Source organism: Aotus nancymaae, unplaced genomic scaffold (assembly GCF_030222135.1).
Source record: "Aotus nancymaae isolate 86718 unplaced genomic scaffold, 86718_ANA_hifiasm-v0.15.2.pri h1tg000014l, whole genome shotgun sequence".
NCBI classification, from domain to species: Eukaryota; Metazoa; Chordata; class Mammalia; order Primates; family Aotidae; genus Aotus; species Aotus nancymaae.
Window position 1 is genome coordinate 17,163,081 of NW_026988425.1, and position 12,683 is coordinate 17,175,763.

The 12,683-nt window shown below is 42.5% G+C and overlaps 1 protein-coding gene across 2 annotated transcripts in view; it reads right to left on the reverse strand.

Annotated features, from left to right (window-relative positions):
• MYO10 (myosin X) overlaps nt 1-12,683 on the reverse strand; it is a 272,693-nt gene that overhangs the window by 208,320 nt on the left and 51,690 nt on the right. For both annotated transcript variants that reach the window (XM_064375882.1, XM_064375881.1), the window contains exon 2: nt 3,514-3,612. In XM_064375882.1, coding sequence (XP_064231952.1) covers nt 3,514-3,612 — 99 coding nt within the window. The remainder of the gene's footprint in view (nt 1-3,513; nt 3,613-12,683) is intronic.

Below are 12,683 nucleotides of genomic sequence, written 5' to 3' on the forward strand. Positions count from 1 at the left end.
TAGAGATCAAGGCTCAGTGTTTTCACATTTAAGTACATGTTATCATAGTTTAGTTTCTTCCAAACCCACAACCTATAAGTACCTTTGAAAATGACCAGAACTACTGACCCAACCAATCCATTCCACTCCTGTCTCATTGAGAGCTGCCTGTGGACAAGAGCCTGCAAGGGTTTCACATGGCCCAGGCTGCTGACTGCAAGTCAAAGGCAGTGGCACCAAGAGACTGGTAGAGTTGTCGAGTTAGGAGCCTTTGCCAGAAAGCTTAATTAGGATAGGAATAGAAAGTGTCTTTAGAGCCTTAGGAACAACAGGCTAAGTGAAACAAGCCAGCCGCAAATGCACAAATACGGTATGATTCCACTCACTGAGGTAAAGTAATCAAAGTCATAGAAACAGAAAGAAGAAAGGTAGTCACCAAGGGCTGGGGGAATTAGTGATTAGTGGGTATAGAGTTTCAGTGCCGCAAGATGAAAACATCCTTGAGATCGGCTGCACAACAATGTGAATAAACTTAACCCTAGTGAGCCGTACCGTTAAAAATAGTTAAGATGGTAAAGTTAATGTTATGTGATTCTTATCGTAATTTTTTTAAAAAGGAAAAAAAGTTAAAAGACTAAAAGGAAAACAACTTTGGGATTAAAATATAATTCAACAAGAAAGGGAAAGAATGCTGTATTTGTCTGTTTTACACTGCTGATAAAGACATACCCAAGACTGGGAAGAAAAAGAGGTTTAATTGGACTTACAGTTCCACGTGGCTGGAGGCCTCAGAATCATGGCGGGAAGTGAAAGGCACTTCTTACATGGTGGCGGCAAGAGAAAATGAAGAAGAAGCAAAAGTGGAAACCCCCAATAAAATCATCAGATCTAGTGAGACTTATTTACTATCACAAGAACAGCACTGGAAAGACTGGCCCCCATGATTTAATTACCTTCCCTTGGGTCTCTCCCACAACATATGGGAATTGTGGGAGATACAATTCAACTGAGATTTGGGTGGGGACACAGCCAAACCATATCAAGTGCCATGAAAAACCTATTTGACAACACTTTCAAGAACACAGTTTTGTTAAATGAATGACACTGTTTAGATACTGTTTTTCTTTACACATAATCTTGAGAAGTATGTACAGGTCCTGAAAGAAACCAAATTCTCATCTTGGTAAAGTGAGAAGGGAAGACAAACAGAGTAACAGAAAAATACATCCTATCCCACAGGGAAATTTAAACATTCAAGCAGTGCCTGACCCTAAAGTTGAGCAAAATTCACTTATTTCCTCCCTAGATTACAGAACATACTATACCACCTGAGACTCTGATGGAGAAGGAACTAGACTGGGTGTTGGTAAAGTGTCCACACTGTCAGTGACCATTAGACGTGCTATCTCTCTTTGTTCCCCCTCTTTCTCCCCATAGCCCCAAGTCTATATCCACAAAGCACAGGTATATCTATATGCTGAAAATCCATTCAAGACTCTCAGATGAAAAAGAAATGAAGGAGTTACAAACAGCCCAGTATTACTACAGCTTATCTCACCAAGAACTAAGAACTATTCCACCAAGTAGGCTGCCCCTGCTAAGAAGTTTTGATAACCAAGTAGCCTATTTGCCTCAAATTATGGAAAACTGGCCCTGAAACTTTTATTCTCAACACAACAACTTGCAAACTCAATTCGTAAACTGTATGGTTTTGGCCAGGCATGGTGGCTCATGCCTGTAATCCCAGCACTTTGGGAGGCTGAGGTGGGTGGATCACTTGAGGTCAGGAGTTCGAGACCAGCCTGGCCAACATGGTGAAACCCCATCTCTAATAAAAATACAAAAATTAGCCAGTGTGGTGGCAGGCACCTGTAATCTCAGCTACTCAGGAGGCTGAGCCAGGAGACTCACTTGAACCCAGGAGGTTGAGGTTGCAGTGAGCCAAGACTGTGCCACTGTAGTCCAGGCTGGGCAACAGAGCAAGACTGTATCTCAGAAAATAAATAAATAAATAAAAATAAAAACATAAACTATGTGTTTTAGATCCTTGCATCTGACTTCCTTTTATTTCCTTAAGTCTTTACTTTTAATATGCACCTCTGAGGTAGAGGCCCATTTATAACATTAAATTAGCTTCTTTAGTAAAATGGAGAACCTAGGTTTCTCTTACAATCATCAAAATATAATCAAGCAAACCAGTTTCTGGATTCACATATTTAATTTCAGTAACATGACTTTTCATTCATTTTATGCTAAAGAATCAAAATCAGGAACAGTGGCACTCCTATAAACAGAAGAAACTTCTTCAGCTGCTTAACAAGGTAGATAATTAAGTTCAGCTTCAGTGATTTAGTCAGACTTGCTCATACACTGATCAGGACAACATTACCCTAAGCTGTCACTGGGATGCCAGTATTTTCACCACTCTATTTGTGATGAGCTGAATAGTTTGTTTTTTGTTGTTGTTGTCTTTTCTTGAGATGGAGTCTCGCTCTGTCACCAGGCTAGAGTGCAGTGGCATGATCTTGGCTCACTTCAACCTCCGCCTTCCAGATTCAAGCGATTCTCCTGCCTCAGCCTCCTCAGTAGCTGGGACAACAGGCACACACCACCACACCCAGCTAATTTTTGTATTTTTAGGAGAGACGGGGTTTCACCATGTCTGTCAGGCTGGTCTCAAACTCGTGACCTCAAGTGATCTGTCTGATAAGAATCTCAGACAGATCTCCTGTAATCTCAGCCTCCCAAAGTGCTGCGATTACAGGCATGAGCCACTGCGCCTGGCCTGAACAGAATGTTTGTATTCTCCCCACAAACTAAAATGTTGAAATCCTAATCCTCCATGCAATGGTATTAGGGTCTCTGGCAGGTGACTAAGTCATGAAAGTGAAGCCTTCATGAATAGGATTAGTGCCCTTAGAAAAGAGGCCCAAGAGAACTCCCTCTTCTACGATGTGAGGGCACAGCCGGCTGGCTGTGAACCAGTGAGCAGAGGCCTCGCAAGACACAACTGCCAGCATCTCGATGACCTTGGACTTTTCGGGCTTCAGAACTACGACACATAAATATTCGCTCTTCATAAACCACCCAGTCTATGGTACTCTGTCCTGGCAGCCCAAACTGACTAAGGCACTATGAAAGTTTAAGAATTTTAAGAGAACATAACAAGTTAATCTCAGCAAATATCAATATATTTGAACTTTGGCTCCAATTACTTGCATCCTATACTTCTGATTGCTGAAAAAGATGGAAAGAAGGCAGAAAAGATACTCAGGAAGGAAACCAGGCCAGTGCCATGCCCGTCTGTCCCCACGCTGGTTGGAATACTTGCTGTGTTCCATTTGGGAGACCCGTATTGTATCTATCACACACACAAGGTGTACATTCTACACTCCCATCGGGATTCTGAATTATCACTTAGGAAAAAAAATTAAAGCGTGTGTATGTGTAGGGGGGCTAAGCACATGTGCCCTGGGCAAGAGTATCTACAAAACAGACCCCGGATGCTGGAACGCTGCAGGCCCTGGTTCTCACCTGACCATAGTCCGTCCGGAAGACGACGACACCTTCTGCACAGGAATTTACAGTACTTGGAAAATGCTGGCCATTTTCTCTCAGCCAGACTCGTGTTCCCTGTAAACAAAACAAACAAGATTTAACTGAGTTTGGATTGCATTTTTGTGGTGAAACTCCACTGTCAAAATTACTATAATGCCTAAATTCCTTTAAAAAAAATCTTTCTGAAAAGTAAATGTCTTTCTCAAGCAAAGAACAAATCTTCAGGAAGCATCATCCACAGCGCCTTTACTACCCACAGAGTGACTGAGAGTCCCACAGACATAGATGGCAAAGAGGGACTAAGAAAATAGTAGCTAGCCCCTGTGCTCCTACCATGTAACTGATTTACATGGATTACTTCGTTTGAGACGATGAGGCAGGCACTATTATCATTCCCGTTTTATAGATAGCCAAAGGTGTACAGGTAAAGTAACTTGACCAACATCAAAAAGACTGAGCAAGACTTGACAGAGAGTTGGGCTCCAGAAACCAAAAGTTTAACTAGGTCACAACAAGTCTTCACCCTTTGAGAACTCTTCAGAAACTAATGGCTCCCATCCCCTTAGGTCAAAGTCCAGTACACTTGCCCACTTGGAGGACATTCGACCACTGAACTGACTCCTACTTATACCAAAATCCATGTATAAATTGGACTCTCCAAAAGAGGAACTGAAGATTCTAGTAGTTATCAGAACTCGGTCCACCAGTACAAATGTTGTTAGGATTACATGAGACACCTAATGAACTTCAGAGTTCAGGATGGTATCTTAAAAGACAGCAACTTCCAGATCCTACTTTTCAAATCCTGGGCACATTTTTTGGCACTGATCTCATTTCCATTTATTTATTTCCCCACTAGACAAATGAAATCTCATATTGAGCTTTTTTAATGCTCAATTTCTTCTTCCTTTGATTTAATTACATGAAACCATTTTTCAAAGAAAAGGGATAAAGTTTGGTGGAACTATTGGGTGTTCATTGGTCATTCATAGAATTAGCTTCATGAATACTACTCAGCCATAAAAAGGAATGTAATAATGGCATTCACAACAATGTGGATGGAGCTGGAGACCGTTTAGTCACTCAGAAATGAAAAACCAAACAACCTATGTTCTCACTTATAAGTGGCAGTTAAGCTACAACGATGCAAATGCATAAGAATAACACAATGAACCGGGCATGGTGGCTCACAGCTGTAATCCCAGCACTTTGGGAGGCCGAGAGGCAGGGAGATCAAGAGGTCAGGAGATTGAGACCATCCTGGCTAACACAGTGAAACCCTGTCTCTACTAGAAATACAAAAAATTAGCCGAGCATGGTGGTACATTCCTTTAAAAAAAAATCTTTCTGAAAAGTAAGTCCCAGCTACTTGGGAGGCTGAGGCAGGAGAATCACTTGAACCTGGGAGGCGGAGGTTGCAGTGAGCTGAGATCGCACCACTGCACTCCAGCCTGGGTGACAGAGCAAAACTCCACCTCAAAAAATAATAGCAACACAATGAACTTTGGGGACTCAGCAGGAAGGGTGGGGGGCAGTGAAGGATAAAGACTACACACTGGGTCCAGTGTACACTGCTTGGGTGATGGGTGCACCAAAATCTCAGAAATCACCCCTGAAGAACTTATCCATGTAACCAAACACCACCTGTTCCCAGAACACTATTAAAATTAAAAAAAAAAAAAAAAAGAATTACCTTTATGATATCTACCCATATGATAGAATGCAACACTGAGCTTCAGTATCTCATTAAACTTTTTCTACTCTGCTCAACAATTTCAATTCCAACAAAAATGACACTGAGCACATCCTTATGAATCAATGTATTCATGTGGAAATAGAACAAAATTATCACCTGACATAGCACTTTTTTTCTCCCTCTCTCCCTTCCTAAAATAGCACATTCATTGAACAACTCCTTTTTCAGAATTTTCAACCTCATTTCGTGTATTCCTGTTTTGTTAAACACTTGAAATATACTGGTTATGGTATGTTCCACTTCCAGCAGAAGGAGCTAGTACTGCTCTTTTAACATAGAGTTGGCAGGGGGTAAATGACACAAACTCACCATTTTATGCTGCTTTAAATGGTGCCAATCAACAGCAAGCATAGTCACCTCCAGTAACAGAGTGCCCCTGATATATCAGGCTCATGTGCTAAGAAGCCTCAATGACATTATATTGAATACTAACCTTCCGTAAAATAGGAATCCCCTTAATTCCAAGAGGAAATTGAAGCTTGGAGCTTAAGACTTTGCCCAGAGCCACACAGCTAGTGACCTAGGCAGGTCTCTCCAAATTCCTAATCCCATGCTCTTCCCATACATCACACTGATTCTACTTGTCTCCTGAAAATAATTCATAAATGAATCAAATGCATTCATAAATCAGTCAGCAATTAAAATCTAATAACTCAGAGGCCACCTTAAAAGGCCAGTTATCACACGTAACTATTTGCGCTCTCTCATCTTCACAGGAAGTAACATTTAAAATGACACCACAAAATCTGACTTAGAGGTTACTCCATTCCCTCAGTGCCAACGATGACACTGTTTAAAATCTACAAGCCAGAGGTGGGACGTGGTGGCTCACACCTGTAATCCCAGCATTTTGGAAGGCCAAGGTGGACAGGTCACTTGAGATCAGATGTTTGAGACCAGCCTGGCCAATATGGTGAAACCTCATGTCTACCAAAAAATATAAAAATTAGCCAGACATGGTGGCACATGCCTGTAATCCCAGCTTCTCTGGATTCCAGAGGCAGAGGCAGGAGAACTGCTTGAAACCAGGAGGTGGGGGTTACAGTGAATCAAGATGGTGCCCCTACACTCCAGCCTGGACCACAGAGTAAACCCTATCTCCAAAAAATAAAAAATAAATAAACAAAATCCACGAGCCAGGACGTCACATGTTAACTGTTACTCAGGATCCATAGTTAAGACACTCTTGAGTTTGATGAATAAATTTGGGGCGAGCCATCTAGAATCTGGGGCCCCAGGAGGAGGCTCTACAAGCATTTCTAAAATCAAGGTGGCTGGAGATCCCAAGATTGAAATGGAACAGACTCCCTTCCCCACTGACCAACTCACACAGTTCCCCAGACTTCTGCGACTCTCCTAGAATCCCCTATCGTGAGCTCATCTATAAGAGGCCCTCCCCCATATACACTCATTTCCCCTACGGAGATTTTAAGTTGTTCGCCCCATTCACAGTTCTTCAAAGACACCCCAAGAACACCTCCCAAAGATGAGTTTAAATCCTCCCCTATAAAGATGGAAAACAGCATCAAAAATCAATATTAAGTGCTCCTATATAAATCCTGAGACCTATTTAAAGAACACTCAGCACCAACAGGGGCCAGTACCCATTTGCACATAAGTCCCTCACATCCCCCGACTCTTGCTTCAGGCTGAGACACTGGTAACATGCATAAAGAATGACACTTAACAACTGCCTGTCAGTCCTGACTTCTTTATTAGCAAACAGCTGCTTCTAAAAAGAACACTGACTTCAGGCATCTGCTAAGACCGTGGTCTCTCAAATATTACTCCGAACCTAAAACGCGAAATTGGTAACATTCTGGAAAAAGATTCAGAGTGCCTGATAACTTTTTTCAGCCTCTCTTTAATTCACACATCAGGGACTGCAAAACTTGAAAGCTTTGAAATATACACCTCCCAACACACATGTACACCTATGCTTGCTGCAATGAAATGTTCAAAATTATGTAAGGCGAGAACTTTTACTCATTAAGTTAAAATTAAGAATCAGTAACTCCCAGGACACCTCTGTCCCAGAACCCCTAGTCCAAAGCTTTCTGTGTGTTGTGACTATCACTAGCATTGTTTTCATTAAATAGGATTTCACACACGTTTCCCAATTAAAATTGTCCATTTAGTAAGGATGAAATTGAGATGATGCAACATTAGCAAATTAATATAAACTGTCGGCAGGATAATTGTGTACCTCTTGATTTCCACAGGCCACCCAGAGCACATACTTCCACTCCAGCATGCAGTTTCTTTGACTTAGCATCTCACTGTGGCTCTCTTTACCCTTTTGTTTGAAAGTACTACAAAGCTCTTTGTTGACACAGTGTTTCATGATCAAACACACAGTTCAGCTCCTGTAGTCCAAAGGTCTTTTCCAACAGGTGTGAAGAACTGCTGATAAGCAACTTTTATAAAATCCGGCCCAGATTTCAAATCCAGAGCCCATTGGCCAGTTTTCCCAGGTCTATCACAAACAGCTGTCTTCCACAGGTGGGAAGGGAAATGCATTCAAAACACTCTCTTTGTTCTTTGAAAAGTATTAACTGGCAATTTTCATAGAATCAGAATTGCAAAATTAAACTGCTGAAATAGGTATTTTTTACATAGATTGTTCCTGGCACTTTCCCTGTGACCCCAATCTTTCTACTTCCCATCTAATAGAACATATGTGCCCAGGTCCAAAAGAGGCCACCCACAAGCATTTGAAAATGAAATCATAGGCAGACATTTACCAGACCATCTAAGTTGGAGTAGGAAAGAAAAATTTGCCCACCATATGCAAACTATTACATTCTGTCATTGTTAAATAAGGCTGATAATTTAATACACAATATAGGCAACCTAGCATATGGAAAAGGTTCACAATTTGATTAAAAGTTGCCTTTATAAGCAGGTGGAACAAGTTTGATCATAACATACATTTTATTAAAACTTGGACAAGTTTGCATCTTAATCTCTGAGACAAATATGGGAGTGTTAATATAATGGCTAAAACTTTTTCTGTACATAATCACCAGAAACCTTTCTGCAACATAAAACACTTGCACATAAATTCCTATCCCCCTTTGAATTTTAAAGCAATCCTCTGAGAGAGAGGCAAGATCATCCCTTTCTTCAAATGTGAGGTTCATAGAGGTTCCGTCTTCTCCTGCCAACACTGATTTCCTGGGTATGATAAAAAGGGCTGACTTTACCAAATGCTGATGAGGATGTAGATGGGAATGTAAAATGGTATATCGGCTTTGGAAAATGGTTTGGCAATTTCTTAAAAAGCTAAACATAATCTTACCATATGTCCCAAAGATTTAACTCCTGGATATTTGTCTATTCAAACACATTTAAGTCTTGTGTGCAAACAGTCATAGCAGCAATAATCATAATAGCCAAGGACTGGAAACAACTCAAAGGTCTAGTAACTGATATAGAAATAAACAGAATAAATCCATACAATGGGACTCCTCAAGGTTATTTTTTAAAAAAAGAATCACTGATACATTCGCCAACAAAAATGGACCATGAAGACATCACTGTAAGTGAAAGAAGTGTGGGGTTCCATTTATATGAAGTTTCTGGAAAAGGCAATTGCATAGACACAGATAATAGATGAATGGCTACCCAGAGCTAGGTGTGGGAGGGACAGTGACGGAGTGAAAAGGAAGAAACTTTGTCCTAAAACTGCCCTGTGGGGATGGCTGCACACCTGTATACACGTGTTGAAAATCACTCTACTGCGCACCTATCATGGGTGAATTTCTCTCTATTATATTTATAACTCAGTAATTTCAAATCATTTTTAAAAAATTGTTTTCTAGCCTATATGTTTCTCAAACGCACATGAACATTCTTTTTTTTGAGACAGAGTCTCGCTCTATCGCCAGGCTGGAGCGCAGAGGCGCGATCCCGGCTCACTGAAACTTCCGTTTTCCGGTTTCAAGCAATTCTCCTGCTTCAGCCTCCCGAGTAGCTAGGACTACAGGGGCACAGCACCACGCCCGGCTGACTTTTTGTATTTTTAGTAGAGACGGGGTTTCACCATATTGGCCAGGATGGCCTTGATCTCTTGACCTCGTGATCCACCCGCCTCGGCCTCCCAAAGTGCTGGGATTACAGGCGTGAGCCACCGCGCCCAGCCGCACATAAACATTCTTAACCATTCCATAGTGGGAAAACCCAATCACATTTCTGTAACAGCAACAGAGGCGTTGAGAAACATACCAAGCAACAATAACCCCATAATGATTAAATATAAGAGCCATGCTGAATTCATTAAGTCTCTGCTCTCAATTAACATAGACTAGAGGGGCTAGGAGACCACGCAGGAGACAGGCCCAAGCTAATCTAAGGATGAGGTTGTAGCAGATTGTACCATGATGTCACTGTGGACAATTAGCCCCTCCCTGGAAAACAATCATAAAACCCTGGCCAACTACCTTCTGCTTGGCGATACCTCCCCAGCCTGGCCCATTCATCACCTATTATCTATGACTCCTTCCCACTCCAGTGCCAAAGTGAAGCTGCTGCACAAAGCCTCAAATATTGACACACAAAGTTGCTGACCTGTGCTTTAAGATAAAGAAGAGAGCCGGTGCAGTGGCTCACGTCCGTAATCCCAGCACTTTGGGAGGCCAAGGTGGGAGGATCACGAGGTCAGGAAATCAACACCATCCTGGCTAATATGGTGAAACCCTGTCTCTACTAAAAATACAAAAAATTAGCCGGGCGTGGTGGCACGCACCTGTAGTCCCAGTTACTCGGGAGGCTGAGGCAGGAGAATCACTTGAACCACCTGGGAGGCAGAGGTTGCAGTGAGCCCAGATTGCACGACTGCACTCCAGCCTGAGTGACAGAGCAACACTCTATCACAAAAAAAAAAAAAAAAGTAAAGAGGATATTATCACCATCACAGATTTAACCTCCTGTTGTCCTTTCAAAGACTATTACATTTCTCTCCTAATTTTAAAAATGATTTTCTTTCTTGAACTCTGAATGAAAAAACTAAGTTTAAAAATAAGTTAAGAGAAACAACCCTAAAAAGAGATGAAGGTGGACTTTAAATACCATGCTGTAGGGCATGTTCTAATTACAGATTCATGAAAAAGAGAACATTCTCTAGCTAAACATACAACTTAGTCTCAGCCCCGGAACAGGGCACGGCGCCTGCTCAGCTCCCACAGCTGTTCATCTCGCCTACTTGTTAAGCACCTCAGTTCAGGATTCTCTAGCCACCTACATGACAAGCTCACAATTTGCTCTTGAAATGTGGTCTGCTTTTTCGTTTTTGCAGATGCACAGGGCCGGCACAATGGCTCGTGCCTGTAATCTCAGCACTTTGGGAGGCCAAGGCAGGCAGACTGCCTGAGCCCAAAAGTTTGAGACCAGCCTGGCCATCCTGGAGAGACCCCATCTCTACAAAAAATACAAAAAAATTAGCCAGGCAAGATGGTGCGTGCCTGTGGTCTCAGCTACTTGAGAGGCTGAGGTGGGAGGATCACCTGAGCCTGGGAAAGTAGAGTATTGTGAGCCGTGATTGACCACCTCACTCCAGCCTGGGTGACAGTGAGACTCTGTCTCCAAACAAATAAAATAACACACAGAGGTCAAATAACTTTGTAATACTTCAGATAAATTAATATGGCTATCTAAATCTGCAGTAAATTCAACAGTCAAAACAAAGTTTTCCTCTTTGTGCCTGCAATGACTCAGTGAAGAAGTCACCTGGCTTAGGAGCTCTCTAATGGAGGCCTAGGGAGTGGGGATATTTGTTCCAGATGAACTGCAGAAACTGGCTGTGGATAATATATTATAGCACCAAGGACTTCAACGGCACTTTTTCTACTGTTTTACAGTCTTTTTTTTTTTTTTTCTGTTGGAAGTAGGAGTTCTCTTTCCAACTTATCAGATGCTTTTTTGTTTTTTAAATCTTATTACTCAAAGCCACATCAAAGGACAAATGGCTTTTATAACACAAAGTTGTAATCCAAGTTTCTCCAACTCGGTACTATTGACATTGTGGACTGATGATGCTTTGTTGGGGACTGCAGGTTCACTCTGGTGAGAACCTCTCTTCTAGAGTAACACAATGTTCTAGAGTCATGGTCAAATTGAAGGAGTTGACAAAACCATTCATAGTCAGTGACCTAGTTAACTGAAAGCAGACTCTGTTGTCTAAATCCCATGAATTTCGAAAATCCCAAGAATGAAGGTAAGTTCAGATAAAGTATACCTGGGGAAGACCTAATTCCTGGTATCATTAAAATGGGGTACACACAGAATAGTGGAAGCAGTCTCTGCAGCCTAATTCAAACCCTTTGACAAACATAAGAAAAAGAGTAGCAGAGGCCGACAGGTGAGCAGTAGTGCTAGAACTCTCTCTAGAACACTCTTCTTTTTCTCCTCTCTGTCCACTGTGCTTTTTTTTTTGAGGGAGAGCCCACTTTTACCGCAGATGATTGGAACCATGCAGACACAGTTGGTCCACTACGCTCTTTAACCTCAGACGCTATCTCAACTCCCAAATGCTTGCAAACCCCAATGCAAAGTTTGTCAGAAAACTTAACCAGGTGCAGATGAGAACGGAGAGAGAAGCAAAGCAACGTGCTCATCAGCCGGGCGCGGTGGCTCACGCCTGTAATTCCTGCACTTTGGGAGGTGGAGGTGGGTGGATCACCTGAGGTCTGGAGTTTGAGACCAGCCTGGCCAACATCATGAAACCCTATCTCTACTAAAAATACAAAAAAATTAGCTGCGCAAGGTGGTGGGCGCCTGCAGTCCCAGCTACTCGGGAGGCTGAGGGAGAAGAATCACTTGCACCTCAAGGGTGGAGGCTGCAGTGAGCCAAGATCACGTCACTGCACTCCGGCCCAGGCGACAGAGCAAGACTCTGTCTCAAAAAAAAAAAAAAAATGTTGGTAGGGCCTCATCACAGGTATAAAATAAGTGTGACAAACGCAGCGCTAACACAAGCTGCAGGGATGAGGGAGCACTGTCAGCTGGGGCAGAACCCTAAGATTCAGAAATGAAGAGGAAGGTAAAATCTAAGACTTCTCCCCTGCAGAGACGGCCACCCTCAGCAGGGAACCTGAAGTGACAGCAGCCACTCTCCAAAGCATCCCTGGACACCCAGGCATCCCCCAGAGCAGTGGGTAGCCATTACAGGTCCTTGCTATAGAATACTCAAATAGAGTAGGGCAGTGAGTTAAGTGAGTCCCTCTGACTCATTTCCTTGTCTTGAGACTACAGGGTTTTAAACCGGAGGCTGGCAATCATTTCTGAAGAACCGCATCCAATTCCACAGAGGAAAGCTTCAATGCAGCCACGGCCATGTAGGCTCTGAAAGGAACACAGGTGGTTTTAGGCTCAGGTCAAAGGATGCGGAGCT